We start from the raw sequence: 18,993 nt of genomic DNA, 5'->3' as shown, positions 1-18,993 counted from the left end.
CCTCTAATACTGAACAGTAGGGCACTAAATTTTGAAGCTGCCTACTATCGCTTTTCCAAACCAAAAATAAGAAAAATCCCAGAAAGAAACAGAAATCTTGCTCGAGGCCTTTCTAATGTGCAGCTAACTAAACTTGAAGACTGTACGTGTTGAAGCGCCATCTACCGGTATTGATTGCTTTTGCAGCAATGGAGAACGTTGCCAACTAACCCTTTCGTGACCATTGTCGCCAAATTGCGACAAGCGGCAACCCCGCGCCATTTACCAATGTCGCATTTTTGCGACGAGAATCAGTCCCTCCGAAAAAAAAGAATATAGGATTTTAAATCCTCTGGCCCATTTTATGGGCGGGCCCTTTTCAGGGCCACCAATTCTCCAAGAAAGAATAATCTTAATACCCCATATGAAATAAATATTCAATGTTCCCTTAATATGATATACGATATCATTACAAAATAATAATATACGATATCATTAACAGTACTATATCAAGAAGACAACAAAACAATTTAAAAAAAAATTGTATTTCATCCACATCCACATCACATCATTTTTCTCATTTAAAAAAAAAACTTAATATCAATGCAAGATGCAATGCCCGATCGTCCCTTCCCATCCCCCCCCCTGGCTGCGGCGACTCACGAGCCACGCGCATGCGCTCCCTCCATGTATGCTCAGAAAAAAAAAGTTAAAAGCCGACGTGACTGCTCGTCTCGCTCGGCCAACAGTCCGTTCTCAAATTATTTGGTCATGTGATGGTGTTGAGTTGCTTAAGTAAACACAATCCCAATTCGTCGTCAACAGGTAATAAGTCTGTTTTATGAGTATTTATGCAAAATTCATACGTCAGGACGAATCACTTTGGACGTACCAGAGGCAGAGCTCGGGGCAGCCGGCAGCAGCCCGTAGACTCAGCACCACGCACAGGCATTATCGCTGTGTATTGCATGAGCGAGATAATTGCGTCAAAATTGTCGAAGTGAAAACACTTTGCATCGAACAAATAATATCTTTTCGTATATTTTATTGCTTCAGTATCACGGAGAATGCATGAAGATATTCCTTCAAATATATAGAATATGACACAGATTTCACTATTTCTGGTTTCCTCAATTTTTTTTTTCTTTTTTTCCAAGAGTAAAAAATTGGGGGTGCGGTTTATACACGGCCGCGGTTTATATACCGGAAAATACGGTAACCAATTACCTAGGAAACATTTTCCGTCTAGGTTAATCAGTCAAAATGGCTTACCTTATAGATGACAGATATTACTCTCGGGCCTTTTTATCAAAGTGGAGACAATGGCAGAGTGAGGATTCGAACTCACAGCCTTGCGATTATGAGTCCAATGCTCTAACCACTGGACCACACAACCCGTAATAACAGACAGATAAATTATTTCACAAACAGCGAGTTGGGTTCATGGCAACAATAGATATGTTTTATGTGTGTCATGTGTGTATTGGGAAATTAGGAATGAATTCACAATTACGGTGAGGCTTCAGGCTTCATGCCCATGTCAATACTTACTTATTTCACAGCGTATACCAGAGAAACCTTGGACACAGTTACAAATGTATATCCCTGGGAAGTCCCGACATGTTCCGCCATTCTCACAGGGGTTACTTGCACATTCATTGATGTCTGGATGGAAAATACATAAAATTACTAGATGATACAAACTGAAACACAACATCCATTTGATTGATTTGATTAATTTAGGTTCCACACAGTTTCTTACAATGCATGCATTTACATTGAGATCAATCTACAATACATACCAAGACACCCAATGAATGACAAAATAATTATTTTTTCATATTAAAGAAATGTATTCTGATTGGTTTTAGATTCATGAAATGGTTTTTACTGGGGGATAATTTTTATTTCTATTTGTTCGTCAACAACTGCGACTTTGAAAAATAATTAATATTGAAATTATTTATCGTTATTTATAGCGTTGTTAGAAAAAAAATATGTAGTATCAAAACAATGCAAACCAGCAAACAGTATCTTATATTGCACAATTATTATTGATTTGTTCATTCATTCATGTCTTTAATTAGAAAATATCTTCATTGAGGGCCCTACGCAATGATAACATATATTTGAATAATATCTACAAACCAACTCCGTCACACTACTAAAACATAGAGATATGTCATTTTACTCCATGAAATATTCCCAGAATCACGGTCATAACATGATGAGGGTTTTGTAACCATTATTCATTCAGGTTCCGAGAGTTGATCTATAAATAGACAAGTTGGATAATGCTTAGAGTAGTAGTTATTTTGAGATTGTTATTCTTTTTCGGTTTCACAATATTAGATATCTGCATGCTACCCTACGCATTTGATGGCCTTGCATTTCAATTCATGCTCACATTTTCTTTTTCTATCATGCCTGAAGCATTAGTACAAAATGATTTTTTGGGGGCGAGATGGGAATGGACTTTTTGCCTTTTTTCCAGGATTTGAACACCTTTCAACGAAATATGTATGAAGGCTATTGAGACTGACTTACCCGTAGCGCATGTTGGTCCCTCGTACCCTGCAGGACACTGACATCGGAAGAACCCCAACTGATTAAAGCATGTGGCACCGTTAATGCATGGTCCCGATGAGCATTCATTGATATCTGCAGTAGTGATCCAATCGTGGATTAAGTGATGATAGCGAGAAATATGACGAATATTACTTAATGAAAATACTAATACATCTATAAAAAGGAGTGAATAACAATAACAATACTAGTACATTTTACTAATATATTAGAAAATATTACATTAGAAATATGACAATGAATATAATGAAAATACTAATACATCTATAAATAGGCGTTAATAACAATAACAATACTAGTACACTACTGATTTGTTAACATTTAGAATAGTGTAATGATCATGGTGATACTAATAAATAGACACAAAAACAATTTGCTAATATATTACACCACGGAGACTGCCAAAGCTTAGTTTCAACTGACGATTTACTTGAGGCAAACAGTTTCCGTTGCTAAAGGTGCACAAAAGAATCCAAAGGAAATTAGGTTCCTCTGATGTTCAATGCCATTTCATTGGAAAATCAGGAAATCAGTTCAAGGAGCATAGTGACAAGGACCCCGTCTTACAAAGAGTTTTGATTGATCCAATCAATCATAACTCTATGGAAATCCATCAGTATAATTTTGTCTACAGGAAATGTGCAAAATGTCCTTTGTAAACAAAGGCAAACAGACCAAATTGTCAAGAAAGCAATGAATGTATCAATATGCATCATATCTAGAATATTTTTTGAATAAACATGCATTTTAGATGTTGATGTTGCTGGCCTTCCATAGATACGATTGACTGGATCAATCGTAACTCTTTGTAAGACGGGGACCAGATGGTAAATATGAGAACCAAATCTTTATTGAAGTATGCCTAAGAACTTGGGATATGTTTGATCAGTTTCAATTCTGAAAAAAATACTTATTTTGAATTCATACTTTGTTAGTACTCACACAGAGCAAGTCATGTATTCATCATATCATCAAAAAGTGGCAGTGAAAAGGAATCATTACAAATACCCAAACTGCACTTTGAATGGCATGTATGTCTGTATTAAGCTAGTGAAGAATTATTTCACCAATCTGCAAGAAAAGTTCAGTTTCACAGGCCTAAACTAGTTTTGCTGTTGACTTCCATCGTGGCTCAACAGGAAATGTTTACTGCGATTCAAAATATTATATAAGCCTGGCTCTGACCTGTTTCACAGTTTATCCCACCAAAGGCCATTGGACATCTACACTCGTACGAGTTTACACCATCCAAGCAAGTTCCTCCATTGTTACAAGGTTGACTGGAACACTCATCAGTTTCTTTTGAAGAAGAAAAAATACACAGCAAAAATTTTAGTGTTGATTGGTGTAGATGTACATACAGGACAACACCAGTCATTTTACTTACGTGCTAAATTTGTGGTGTTATTTCAACACCCATGGGTGTTAGTTTCAATTGAACACCTCTGCTTATTACTTTTACACAGTTTAGTGTTATGTTCGAACTCTAGGGTGTAATTATATCACAAGGTGTGATCCACTATGGACATCAACTGGTTTGGAGGAGAAAATGTGCTATACATTGATTAGGAGTTGACCAGAAAAAAAAGAACAAGTAATCTCTGCAAAAATTCAATTGTTTCCTAAAGTACCATCAACCTTTTTAGATATTTCAACAAAGTATTGAGAAAGAAATTAAAGCAAATCTGGCCGAATCAAATGTTGATGATCCAGTGGTCTAATTCTATATGAAACTAATATCACTGATCAACTTACGAGATTCGCAGTTTACTCCGGTGAAACCAAGTAAACATCTGCACACATAGCTTGAAAGAGCATCTACACAGGTACCGCCATTTACACAGGGCAACGAATTACATTCATTAATTTCTAAATAATTTAAGAAAAGAGAGTGTTGAGAAAAGAATTAATGTAAAGAAAGCACCACTATTATTTCAATGTATAACAAAAACAACTACATATAATTACAAAGAATTTATTTGAAAAATACTTACTATCTACTGTTTGCATAGTTATTATTTTGTACAACTTTACAAATACCAAGGAAGTGCAAAATTTACTGGAGAAAATTATTGCTATTCAAATTTTATATTGCTTTGAAAATAATGTAAAGCATTCAATATATTGTTCATGTATTTGTCTAACATCACACACTGTGGAATATTACATGAAATTGGTCTTTTAATACATTTTAGAATACTGGAATTATTAAACAATTTTTAAGCTTCAACCAACCTTAATGATTATTTAATTTATCATCCCCAACTGATGCAAGTTTTCTGTATAACTGGAATTATTCTCTCTTTTTATTCTATTATTTTACTTGGCTAAGTCATTTTTTTGTATTTACTCCTAAAAAAGATATTGTTGAAGTAAGTTATCACTAAAAGGATGTTTAACATTTATGTTTTGTAATTCTTGGCTGTGTTTACTTTCCCCACTGTGGTTTTATGTCTCATCCAAGGCATATGTGATCATTCACCTGTATGGATACAGTGGGGTAGTCTTAAATGAAACAAAAATCCAAGAATTAATTTAAGAAGAGTAATTTATGAGACGATCAATATAAAAGTAGTTTTAGCAGTATTGGTTATAAAATAAGAGATTTATAGAAAGTCTGAAGAGTGTTAATGTACTTTCTATAGGGATCCTTAAATCTACAAAACTATCTTTCAAATGATGGAAATCTGAAGATTTGTGTACACAACAAAGGGAAAGTTGTCCACAATATCAGCCATTTTAAAGCATGTTTGCTAATTTGAGGATCCCTGCAGAAAGTTTTTCAAGGATTTTAAAACTCTATTATCTTCCCGGCTACAGAGAATTCAGAATATCTCCGCAGGTAGCGAGTACACGCACTAGATATACAGCACCTACTTCATCCATTCTGCCCAATCTCCACTGGCTCCTGGGGCGGTATTCTGAACATTGTCTTTTCTCAGAGATATGACAAAATCTGTATTCATAAATTTTGTCTCTTCTCTTTAGCATGCACAATAAATATGCGTTCTTAAATGCGCATAATCCCAAAAACAAGCAAAAGATATGACAAAAGTTATGACAGGGTCTAGCAGTCATAAATTTTGTCATATCTTTTAGATACCAAATATCCCGATACCCTGCATGCAATGGTATTATTTAGATTAGATTGTGGTGTTAGTTTCACTCATCATCCATGACTATTTTCAAAAATATTTTTTCATGCTACAATTAGTTAGGCCCTACATGTCAATTCTTCCTCTTTTTCTATGTTTTCCTTTTTTTCTATCTTTCTTCTTAAAATCCTTCACAGCTACCTGCCTCTCTTTGTAATTAAGCAGACCAATATATGAGCAGTTACGTGATGCCAGCTACTGTATTGAGGATACGCCCCACGTGCCGCCGGGCCATCCTGTTGGCCAGAAGGGCTCCCACTAGGAACTAACGGTGATTTTAATTGGTTTTCCTCCAAAGAGATGGGCGGGAAATTAGAGATATGACAGGGAAAAGACAATGTTCAGAATACCGATTTGTGACAATCAAAGCGTTGTCACATCTCAGAGAGAAATAACAAAATTTATGACAAAAGTTATGAGTGTTCCAGAATAACACCCCAGGTTGATAAACGAATGTAATTCAAGACACTTCGCATCACCTACAAGGCTCTACTTGGACTTGCACCTTCGTACATTCCAGAACTACTTCAATGGTATCACTATTCGCGTACCCTTCGTTCACAAAATCACCTACTCCTCCGGATCCCATCTGCACGTACCAAGTACTATGGTTCTGGGACATTTGCCTTCACTGCACCAACACTTTGGAATGCTTTACTACTGCACATCAGAACTAAGACCACAGTTGAATCATTCAAGATCGCCTTAAATGTCACCTCTTCACAATGAAATAAACTTTTTTTGAACATGGATATTGTGTACTTTACCTACTTATATATGTTTATGTTATGTTATAATTATTTGTACCTACCTGTTTAATGAAAAGCACTTAAAGATTGATTTCTTTTAATATAAGCGATATATAAGCTTAACATATTATTATCATTATCATTTAATAACAGATTTTGATGAATATCCTTTAAATTGCTCCAATAAAACTAATTCTGTCCTTGGGTTTTGATTTCCTTTTAAATTCCGATCTCATTTGTGTTCACTTTCAGTCAATAGTGGAACAAAGTTTAGTGAGCGATCACTCTTGTTGCGATTCTTATGTTGACAATACTTACTTTTGACTTTCAATGTGTGATAAACTCATCAAGAATACTGTATATTTTAATATGTGATACTTTGAAGCTATCATGATACTATTTTCTCACAAGCTTGAACTGCTTCTGTACAAAACAAATAGAAAGTAGAACATATGAAGCTTACCAGTCTCACAATTCTGCCCGGTGAAGCCTTGATTACAAATGCATGTGGATGGGGATCCCGGTCCAATTGTAATACACACACCGTTCTGACATGGATCAGGATTGCACTCATCTATATCTATAATGTATGATATCAATACATGTATGCATATCAAATATATGCATTTTATAAATTTGTGTAAATCACTCATTCCAATTTTTATCAGACATTAATTCATTATTTATTCATTTACATATTATCCCAATATCAAGTCATTACCCTGCCAAACGAAAGGAAACCAAACTGAAATAATCTCTATGTAATTCAAATTTAATGCTTTCAAATGTGGGCATTGTACCTTGAAAGGCTAATCTCTTAACCCAATACTCCCGGGTTATTTCAATGCTTGTTATTACAGGGGAGGGGCCATTATGCTCCCCCCCCCCAAGATCTCTTCCATGGGTCGCCTGATTGCCTCAAAATTTTGCAAAAGGGTCAAGAATTGTGTAATCTAACAAAGTTGTATAGCTAGATTTACGGAAGTCCTGTTTTTAAATCACATGTAATTAATTTATGCTAATTTATGCAAGAAATCATAGATTTTGGTATTTCACACTAATTAAAGCCTCAGGAATAGCAATTTTTGGTACAAATGTCTTTCATAACTCCCTCATCAATTCTTGAAAGAAATAAGGTTGTGGTAATCATTTCTTATGTATTTTTGTTGTTTTTTCTATTTTCTTACGTATCTCCTTGTTTTCTATCGAGCATTTTCAGATGCCTATGTATAGGGTGTGAATGTGGGTGAGGGTGTGAGAGGTTGGGTGTGTGTGGTAATTATTTACACTAATTGAAACGATGATACTAAAAAAGTATTTACATAAATTGGAAACGCTCCTGATTTTGTCCATATAAGGTAACATACAGTCATTTAGAGAAATAGCGAAATTTCAGTAAACGTGTTCGGTAAACGTAATCTGACACCTGCGCTGTAGGTGCAATTGCCATAAAATTGGTGCCGGTATCAAAATATGCGGAAAAGATCCGAAAAAATGTCATGAAATTTTGTTTTTTAATAATGAGGCATTAGGGAAGTACCGACAAACCCCCCCCCCCCCCAGGAGTATTAGGGTTAATGGAGCTGGGCATTATGGCGTGCATCCTTCCACACCTGCAACCATGCATACACACATTAACAATCCCAATGATCCTATTTCTTATATGCCAATACAAATTATTCATTTTTTGTGTCTTTGTCCAAGATAGAAAAATCTGAATTGTAGTGCCAACTACTACTGATCCAACTGATTAATACACAAATTTAATTTTTTTTAAAATATAAGTCCATTACTTTTCATTCTATGAAAAAGAACTGTCAGTGATGTGAAATACCTTTTAAAATTTCCCATGAATAACCTCATGGTTTCATACTTTCCAATAATAGTTTGGTTATATTTATAAATATATGAAATTTTTGTATTACCTATTTCACAGTTAGTGCCCGAGAAACCAGTTTGGCATATACACATGAAACTGTTGACTGCATCTACACAAAAGCCACCATTGAGACAGGGGTTGATTGGTGCGCAGTCATCGATATCTGTGAAGTAAGTTTGAATTATGTATATATTTTTTATTTCACCAATTTCTACATTCATTGTTTAAGAATCCCTATCTTGGAGTCACCAACAATGCAATTGGATTATGACAATGCAATAAATAATCTTGGTAATCATAATGTTTGAACAAAACAATGTCAGCTTATGATTGGTCAAGGATGATAACAGGTTATTTTATTTATATATAAATACATATATTCATATAAATCAAGATATCAATATAAACAAAGAATGGTGCAGGAGACTAATAACCAGTGCTTAAGCTTTAGTCTTATTGGCCCGTATATAAAAGTTGGGTTTAACTTAGAACATGGTCTAACCCTGTGCTAAAATTATGGGAAGTCAAATATGTCAGAATGTTGTTTACAATGTACAATTCTTTTGTTAATACAGCACAGTATTTTGTAATACTGTGCTCTTTCCTAATTTTCCTATGGTGATGACAACTATCTTATTTATCCTTCCTAGACAATTAAGAATGATTCAAAAGTCAAGTGAGCTGGTGAATTGAGCCACTACTGTAAGAGATTTGTCACAATTGGCTTTCCATAGTTTAATCACTACATTAGACAAGAGTTTATTAAAATCAAACCCAACTTCAGAATACAAGCAAGTGACTTCACCAGAAGCAAACTTGGTACTGGTCTCCTTAATTATTCTTCGATATAGCTCTACTATACCACGTTGCATTGGTTATATAACTCAAAAGGATCTGGTACACTTTGCTCATCACGGCTATATATAAATATGAATATAATTGAAACCGTTAAAATTTTCTAGTAATCAGGCAGATAACGCAATTATATTCTATTCTCCGGAGATAGCAAGATGTAATTCCATTACATTCGTTAGTCAACAATCACATAGTTTTGTGAATCCTCACCCCATAGGAATAAGTAAGGAACTATCAAACAATAAAACAAATAGGGCCTCAAACTTACTTACTGTCAGACAAATTCAAAATAAAGACATTAATGATCATAAGAAAACACATCAGGTATCAATCATTATGTCCAGGGGTGGTATTCTGAGATCCATTTTATCTCAGATAAAATAAAATATTTTATCTCCGTTAAAATCAGTGAGATAAAATACCCTAAAATCTCTCCGAATTGGTATTCTGAAAACAATTTTATCTTCATTTTATCTCTGTAAGACACACCTATTTTTTAATCAATATCCAATTAGAAACGCGCTTTTATAGCTCTCTCATATCACTGAACCAATGGAAATCCATTCCGCTAGGAGGTGTGGCGAAGGAGTGAGATTGCGTCAAATTATTGACTTCAATACGCTTGTGCGTCTTTACAGAGATTTATTTTTAACAACAAGTGGAACGCCTCTGGCAGTCTCGCCTGCATTACGCGATTTAATATAGCAGCAGTGCTAACTTTGAAAACTATTGTAAGATAATCATTCACAAAAACACCATTCATATAATGACATAATACCACGTTCATTGACCATAGATGACATTTGAACGGTGACTTAAGACTTGTCAACTACACCAGACTTGCCAACATTGGAAAGATAGAATCCAGTAGATTTCGCGGAGGTATGATTTTGTGACGGAGCGGCGGAACGTTGTCCCACAGATGGGAGTTTTGGGTAGCAAAACACATTAAGAAACAACATTTGATAGTAACCGACAGCTGTCTAAACCATCAAAAAAATTACGATAGATGAAATGCACATTAGAGAGAATTCATGAATTGTCATTGACTAAATACACACTTCAGGCAATACAGTAGATTTTTTAATTAATTCATAAAAGAATGCATTCAACATGAAAATACCTTTAATTGGCCAGAGGGGGAAGGGGCTGCAGTAGTGGTAAACATGGTAAATGAGCTTATAAATATGTGGACTGTTTAAAGTCTCCGAGGGATTCCTGTGAAAACTGTCACACAGTCCCATTCTGCTTGAAAAGTATCTTTATACTTCGACAAGTATTTTGTCGTCTTGGTCTTGGATGACTCCATCTCCATGATCTCCATGGTCACTGGCGATGCGATTGAAGTGTGGATGAATCGGGACAGGGCGTGCTTCGCACAGCTCAGCCAGCCAGCGCCAGGCTAGCTCACTCACGAAAGAGAAAATGTTTGTATCCGATCAACCCAAGTGAAAGTAGGCGAAAAAATCTCCACTTTGCTTCTAATTCTTCAGGATTGTCAATAAAATTATTCCTAAAACTGAAAGTCGAGGTGTAAAAGTAATCCACTTGTTAATCCCATCGTTGATCCACATTTTCAGCTTGAATAAGGCGCAAGCAAGCTTACAAAAATGCCTCGCAGTGCTTGTGAACTTTCCTTCTCGGAGCTTCCTGGCGCAGCGCGGCCGGCTGGAGCCCCGCCGCGCCGGGGCGCATCGGGGGCCATGTGCATGGAGTACCGCTGAAGAGTTTTCATCACACATTGCAGAACCCGGAAATAAATGGCTTGTTAGACTACTTCACCAGTCGTTCAGTAAAATTATCTTCATTTACATGGGAAATCAATGTACGATTATACAAAAACTGGTAGAAGTTACTGGGTAAAATGAAAATGTGATAAGGAGGTTCCACGTGGGTTTTAGGGAGTTGAACATGCTAGACTCGTTAAACAGTCGTTTGTATGAATTTTACAATTTAACAGCTAAAAATCCTGATTATCCGGGAGATTTTGGCATGGGGTCGGGAGAACGGGAGATTGGATTGCAATCCAGTATTCTCCCGCAGGATCCGGGAGACTTGGAAGCTCTGCTACACCCATGTCCACATTTCATTCACTCTATCCATAAACTTTCAAAGTTATGATGGCAATTCAACAATTACCCCAACATGGCCTAAGTTTATTGACCTTAACTGACCTTTGACCTTGGTTTTGTGACCTGAAACTCACAGGGGATGTTCAGTGATACTTGATTACTCTTATATCCCTAGTTTTATGAAATAGATCCATAAACTTCAGAGTTAGAATGGTAATTCAACAAATACCCCCAACACGGCCAAAGTTCATTGACCTTAAATGACCTTTGACCATGGTCATGTGACCTGAAATTCGTACAGGATGTTCAGTGATACTCGATTACTCTTATGTCCAAGTTTTATGAACTAGATCCATAAACCTTCAGAGTTAGGATGGTAAGACCCCCAACACGGCCAAAGTTCATTGACCTTAAATGACCATTGACCATGGTCATGTGACCTGAAACTCGCACAGGATATTCAGTGGTACTTGATTAACCTAATGTCCAAGTTTCATGAACTAGATCCATAAATTTTGAAAGTTATGAAGGTAATTCAACAAATACCCCCAACTTGGCCAAAGTTCATTGACCCTAAATGACCATTGACCTTGATCATGTGACCTGAAACTCAGGAAGGATATTCACTAATACTTGATTAACCTTATGTCCAAGTTTCATGAACTTGATCCATAAATTTTCAAAGTTATGATAGTAATTCAACAAATACCCCCAACTTGACCAAAGTTCATTGACCCTAAATGACCTTTGATCTTGGTCATGTGACCTGAAACTCGAGCAAGATGTTCACTAATACTTGATTAACCTTATGCCCAAGTTTCACGAACTAGGTCCATATACTTTCTAAGTTATGATGTCATTTCAAAAACTTAACCTTAGGTTAAGATTTGATGTTGACGCCGCCGCCGTCGCTGTCGGAAAAGCGGCGCCTATAGTCTCGCTCTGCTATGCAGGCGAGACAAAAATGACAATACTCTCATCTTTTTTTCGAAGTCTATATCGCATCTTTTCAAGCATCATTTTAAAGACAATATTAGTCAAGAAAAGTCTGATGAAATGCTTCCTGATTGTACAGGAATAACTTTAAGGTGTTGTTCTCAATGAATATATAATTTTTCTTAATTTTCATGCCAACATTTGGAGTTAATTAACCTAGAAATATTGGCGAAATGAACGTCGCGGAGATAAAATAGCCCCTACCCTCTTTTAAGTTTATTTTATTTTTTCTTCAAAGTAACTTGGGCGCAAGCACATCACCCGCGTTGCAATGGCCAGATACGCGATGGGTATGTCTACGCAGCCACTGCTCTGTTGCGTATCATCATAAATACGCAAGATAAAATTTATACGCAAGATGAAATTTTAAATTTTATCTGAGAGATAAAATGTCATCTAAGAATACCAATTTCATTTTAAGAGATAAAATAAAATATTTTAAAGATAAAATGACATCAGAATACCGCCCCAGACTGCCACTGGTTTATTTGACGAGGAAAGGAAGGTTTCAAATCGCAAATCATGGTCATTGTCATAACATTTGAATGTAGGGCTGTTCAAGCATTGCAATTTTGGTAATTTTTTTTAGTAGTTATACCCCTACTCCATGATTACTCTGGAGGAGTAGTGTAAACATGTATGACTTACCTGTTTCACACAACGTGCCAGTAAAGCCAGCAAGACAAGAGCATGTAAAGGTTGTCAATACTTCCACACAGGTCGCACCATTTAAACAAGGATTGTTGGCGCAAGGCTGGGGTCCTAAGAATGAAGAAACAGTCCGGATAGGGAAATCACAAATGAATATTGAGAGCTAGTTACACATAAAAGACGAGTATGCTTGAAATATTTCATAATTCTTTGGGTCTTGGTGAATTGCATTGTTCATGCTTAAACCATAATTGAATTTTCTAAAATGATTTGATTTTAAATTGATATTCAATAACATGTATTTAAAGAACTATTTGATGGATCCATATTCCAGAAGCTGTACCCAATGATTTCAATCCAGTGTCTTAACCCAGTACTCATCACTAGTTTCTAATTAAAAATAACTAAATAAAATGATATAAATTATTAAAGTTTGCCAAATAAGCCTCGATGTCAGCATTACTGTTATTAGGCTTATACAGTGTATATAATACAAGTATATGAATATTGACGCCAGATTCAGCCTTCACGATGTCAGCATTACTGTTATTAAGCTTATACAGTGTATATAATACAAGTATATGAATATTGACGCCAGATTCAGCCTTCACGATAGCCTCTTGATCTTCATACTTATAATATAATCCCTACAGTAAACAGCTTTCTCAGCATCAATCAAACTACATCCAACAGGAATCATAGAAATATACTACATTACAACTCACACTTTAAGCAACAATCGGAAAAAAAATATTCATGTTTACATACTTATCTCACAGTTTGTGCCAGTTATTCCAGCAAGGCAACGACAGATATAACCATTTTGGAGATCAGTACAGGTCCCTCCATTTAGACAAGGTGTGCTGCTACATTCATCTAGAAGGGAATGAACATCAAGAATATTAATTATTATCAGAGCATTGTTTCACCAAGAGTTAAATGTGACATCTAAATTCCCAATTGCAAGCAGTATAAAAAGTATAAAGTATAAAAAAGGAGATGCACATCAGGATTAAGAATAACTCTAGGTTAAATTCAAGTCTTTGTGAGACATTCCCTGCTATTCGCCTCTACAAGGTCAATTGGTAAATTTTACGCTACGTCAAGCGTTAATTTTACTTTCATAAAGCCCTTCCTAAGTTATGCTCAAATTTATGCTTAACGGGTTAGTTGGTAATGAGGTACTCCGCTTCCTCCCTGCCATTTCAAGCAGAGGTTTCAACAAATTGGAAATGAATTTCCTAAAACCCTTAATCAAATTTTGATAAGTAACAAACTCTGTGTTAATATACTTGCTAAAAGTAAGAATTTGAATCTTCAATCATCGAATATCACTCTAAATCATTTTTACTTACTGAGTTGCCTGTTCAATTATTCTCATGACCTATGTATAACTGCATGTTTAGCCTACCACAAAACCACTATAAAAAAGTGCAATCCATCATTTTCAGTTTTCTTTAAATGCCAGTTTAACGAATGAGGGCAAAGAGAATAGGGACAATGCTTTCTCCATATCAAAGAAAATGTATTTCATTTGAATTCACTCCCTACTTTCACACATATGAATTTGAGAATAAGATTATTATTATTACCCGTGTTTACTTCGCAGGTAGTACCGCTGAAACCATTGATGCATTCACATCTGAAACTGCCTCCTGACACACCAAAACACTGTCCATCATTCCTACATGGTCTACTTGCGCATTGGTTATCACCTGTAAGAAGAATGGAAAAAGTAAATCAGTTGTTGGTAGCAATAGTGGCATATCTAGAAAGACACCACTGAAGCATTCACATCAGAATATGCTTTCTGATACACCAAAACACTGTCCATCATTCCTACATGGTCTACTTGCGCATTGGTTATCATCTGTAAGAAGAATGGAAAAAGTAAGTCAGTTGTTGGTAACAACAGTGGCATATCTAGAAAGACACCACTGATGCAACCACATCAGAATATGCTTTCTGATACACCAACACACTGTCCATCATTCCTACATGGTCTACCTGCTCATTGGTTATCACCTGTAGGAAGAATCTTTAAAAAGGTTATAATCTGATATTGGTAGAAATAGCAGTGTATCTAGAAAGACATGGGACACATGCACCAAGGCCAATTTCAGGAATGCACAAACGAATAGGAAATTTATGGGGAGCAATAGTATTCTTCATTCAAAAAAAAAAAATTATATCTATCATATGACATTTGTTTTACAAACAAAAATAAACAAACAAGTGGAATGCCTCTGGCCGTCTCACCTGCATCACGCGATTCAATATAGCAGCAGTGCTGATTTTGAAAACTACTATAACTCGCACAAGATGTTCAGTGATACTTGGTTACTCGTATTTCCACGTTTTATGAACTAGACCAATACACTTATAGAGATATGATGGCAATTCAACAAATACCCCCAACGTGGCCAAAGTTCTTTGACCTTACATGACCTTTGACCTTGATCATGTGACCTGAAACTCGCACAGGATGTTCAGTGATACTTGATTACTCTTATGTCCAAGTTTTATGAACTAGACCAACACACTTTCAAATTTATGGCTGTAATTCAACAAATACCCCAATTTGGCCAAAGTTCATTGACCCTAAATGACCTTTGACCTTGATCATGTGACCTGAAACTTGCACAGGATGTTCAGTAATACTTGATTACTATTATGTCCAAGTTTCATGAATCAGATCCATAAACTTTCAAAGTTATGATGGTAATTCAACAGATACCCCCAATTCGGCCAAAGTTCATTGACCCTAAATGACCTTTGATCTTGGTCATGTGACGTGAAACTCATGCAGGATGTTCAGTGATACTTGATTAACCTTATGTATAAGTTTCATGAACTAGGTCCATATATTTTCTAAGTTATGATGACATTTCAAAAACTTAACCTTAGGTTAAGATTTTGATGTTGATTCCCCCAACATGGTCTAAGTTCATTGACCCTAAATGACCTTTGACCTTGGTCATGTGACATGAAACTCAAACAGGATGTTCAGTAATACTTGATTAACCTTATGGCCAAGTTTCATGAACTAGGTCCATATACTTTCTAAGTTATGCTGTCATTTCAAAAACTTAACCTCAGGTTAAGATTTGGTGTTGACGCCGCCGCCGCCGCCGTCGCCGCCGCCGTCGCCGCCGCCGTCGGAAAAGCGGCGCCTATAGTCTCACTCTGCTATGCAGGTGAGACAAAAACACTTCAAATATTGCACAATATGAAATTGGAAATGAGTGAGAAGTATACAGTAAGACAGAAGGACAATCAGTCTACAAATATTTAAGACTTAATTTGAGTCAGAGAAATAAGATGAGACCTAGATAAAAGCAAGCTTTTATAACTGTATACAGCGTATCCAACAAAAAGGAAACCTATCTTTACATGTTTAAGCTAGATATCACAATAATTAAATATGTTTTGATCATAAATTAAACATTAAATAGCAAGAATGAAATCTCATCTTTGAATTTGAGACCTAATACTCAGTGCATTGTTCATGCATTGCAGAATACTATATATAACAACAAATTCTGAGGCATGTCAAAAATAAATTTTGCAGAAACTCACATGTGAATCAAAATCCACTCTCATTTAGAGATAATCAAAAGAAACTTAGCAAAGTATACAAAGTATACATCTCTTTATTATTCAAAGTCATTGCATTCTTAAATCTCAACCGATTCTAACGCGCAACTCTGTGTTAATGCTGAATTTTCAAACTCTTCTTCATCATCTATACATAAACTATTCAGATCACATTTGGTATCAAAATGAAGAAGAGAAACTGAATTTGATTATTATATAAATGGTAGATTGTAACTACCTTGAATAAAGGTAATTGGGGAAAAAAGAACGGCTCGGTATCTTGGGACTCACCTCTATTTATTTCCAAGTTAGAATTTTGTTGCTGAAGTAGCTCGGCAAAATCACTAAATGTATCAGTTGAATTCCGATATGATACCAGTCCTATGGTAGAGGGTATGATAGGACTGAGTCCTGAGATGGCGTATGCCGTCTGACCAACTGGGATAATAGCCTGTTGGAATGTACATGTAATTAGAAAAAATCTTTATGAATCCTATCTGACCTGCAAATGATTTGTTTATCTCATTAACCAGGTGATGTTTCATAATGCTGTTTGGAAATTATGAATGACTTTGACACACAACTTGTACTTGGGTGTCAAATCAGATTCTCATTTATATTCCCATCATTTAACCCTTTGAACCCAAAAGGCCGGATTCCAGCCTCACGGTGAACTTGCAAACACTCAAAGCCATGTGACTTGAAAAACATGGGATCTAAATGTCAGGTGATCTTTTAAAGATAATGTCCTCTTTCTAGTATATGGAGAGATATTCAGTAGAAAATTTATGTCAAGATTGGTACTGATTTTGCAAAGTTTTAGCATAAAAATGACAGAAATATACTACTCTACAGTAACTGCGGAGGCGTGTGTGGCATTATACATGGCAAGTCACCTGCTGACTATGGGGAAGTTAATGATACATCTTATTTGAGTCAAAGCAGTGATTTTGAGCCTAAAATAGACACTATAGATGATACTGATATCTGTAGACTAGGTCTACAAGAAGCTAAACTACTTCAGTCGGGCCGGGCTGGGTAACAGCATGGGGGGGATGCTGTTTGGGGCTTGAATCATGGAAGTTTGTGAATTTGTGAATATGGTCAAAATGTGTTAATAATGCAGGATTCAAAGGGTTAAAGTTAACACACACCTGAATACAAAGTGTACTTTTTTGTCAATAGTTGATTTAGGCTATAGGAAATTTAACTTTAACTATCAAGATTCAATGATTTATTGATAAAGAATTTATTTTTCTTCAAATGTTAAAGAATAAAATCACATGAGTAAGTGAGCTATATCAGACAATATGAGGTCAAAATGTAGGATAGTGCATAAGATCTGTAACAAATGACAAGCTGTTGAAAGCAGTTTTATTCAACGTCCATGTGAGTGCCCTTACCTGGGTCAAAGTAGTTGGATCCTGGGTTTCTGCACCATGTATCACTACATACCCATCTATTCTCCCATCAGCAGGTGGATTCCACTCAAGTAGTACTGTCATTCCATTTATCTCGGTGAAGCGACCATCGATAGGCGGATTTGGTCCTGTGGTCATATGAGGTATAGACATTACTATCAAAGCATCTAGGGCTCATAGGGTGACGCATTCAAAGATACGTTTCATATTGATAAAGTGGAAGTGAGAAGCACACAAAGCGATTTTGTAAGATGTTAATTCTGCGGGGGGGGGGGCAGACGACCCTCTCCCATAGGCTGCAGTACAAAATTTGAAACTCGAGGGGTACCCCAGTACCCCCCCCCCCCTCCCATGATCACCACTCATTACATGAAGGCATACATGTTGAGTATAGGGATATGGACAGCAAATGGGGGTATAATTCTGGTGACGGTTTAATTGGCTTCCACAATGCAAAATCAACAAATCAACATTGGATTTCATTGGACGCATCATGGTCAAGTGGTTCTGACTCTCACCTTTCAAACAGAGGGTTGTGGGTTTGAATCCTAGCCATGGTGTGTTTTCCTTCAGCAAGAAATTTATCCACACTGTGCTGCACTCGACCCAGCTGAGGTAAATGGATACTGGCAGGAGGTAATTCCTCAAAAAGCTGTGCGCACCAGAATTGGTAGACTAGCTTAGCCGGGGTAATATAGGAGCACCTTGAGCACCAAGGTGGATATGTGTGCTATACAAATCCTATATCATTATTTATTTATTTATTTCAAAATACAATATGCCTTTGAAAACTTGATTAAATATCAAATACAATAAATTCATTCTGAAGGGCCGACTACAGACAAAGCTGCTCTTGTGTAAGATCACAGCTGCTGTTTATCATCAAACCCTGGCTCAACACTCAGGCTTGCCTGCAGAGGTGAAAGTTAGATAAGTGGGATTAACCTGGCCATGCAGGAGTGATAGAGCTTGGAAATGAAATAGCTTGGATCCTCTAACAAGGATTATGTAACAGGAGGGGGGGTATACGACCGCTTTTTCAATCAGAGAAGA

General features: G+C 36.2%; 1 protein-coding gene across 1 annotated transcript in view; it reads right to left on the bottom strand.

Moving 5' to 3' along the window:
- LOC129269684 (uncharacterized) overlaps positions 1-18,993 on the bottom strand; it is a 134,466-nt gene that overhangs the window by 83,048 nt on the left and 32,425 nt on the right. The window contains exons 19-29 of the mRNA XM_064105224.1: positions 17,923-18,068; positions 16,811-16,970; positions 14,515-14,637; positions 13,691-13,798; positions 12,920-13,033; positions 8,395-8,511; positions 6,933-7,049; positions 4,321-4,434; positions 3,751-3,864; positions 2,527-2,640; positions 1,531-1,644 (exon numbers count right to left, since the gene is read on the bottom strand). Of these exons, the coding sequence (XP_063961294.1) occupies positions 1,531-1,644; positions 2,527-2,640; positions 3,751-3,864; positions 4,321-4,434; positions 6,933-7,049; positions 8,395-8,511; positions 12,920-13,033; positions 13,691-13,798; positions 14,515-14,637; positions 16,811-16,970; positions 17,923-18,068 (1,341 nt within the window). The remainder of the gene's footprint in view (positions 1-1,530; positions 1,645-2,526; positions 2,641-3,750; positions 3,865-4,320; positions 4,435-6,932; positions 7,050-8,394; positions 8,512-12,919; positions 13,034-13,690; positions 13,799-14,514; positions 14,638-16,810; positions 16,971-17,922; positions 18,069-18,993) is intronic.

Source organism: Lytechinus pictus, chromosome 10, assembly GCF_037042905.1.
Source record: "Lytechinus pictus isolate F3 Inbred chromosome 10, Lp3.0, whole genome shotgun sequence".
NCBI lineage: Eukaryota > Metazoa > Echinodermata > Echinoidea > Temnopleuroida > Toxopneustidae > Lytechinus > Lytechinus pictus.
Note: the sequence above shows the minus strand (reverse complement) of the source record. Positions and strands in the feature narration are given on the sequence as shown.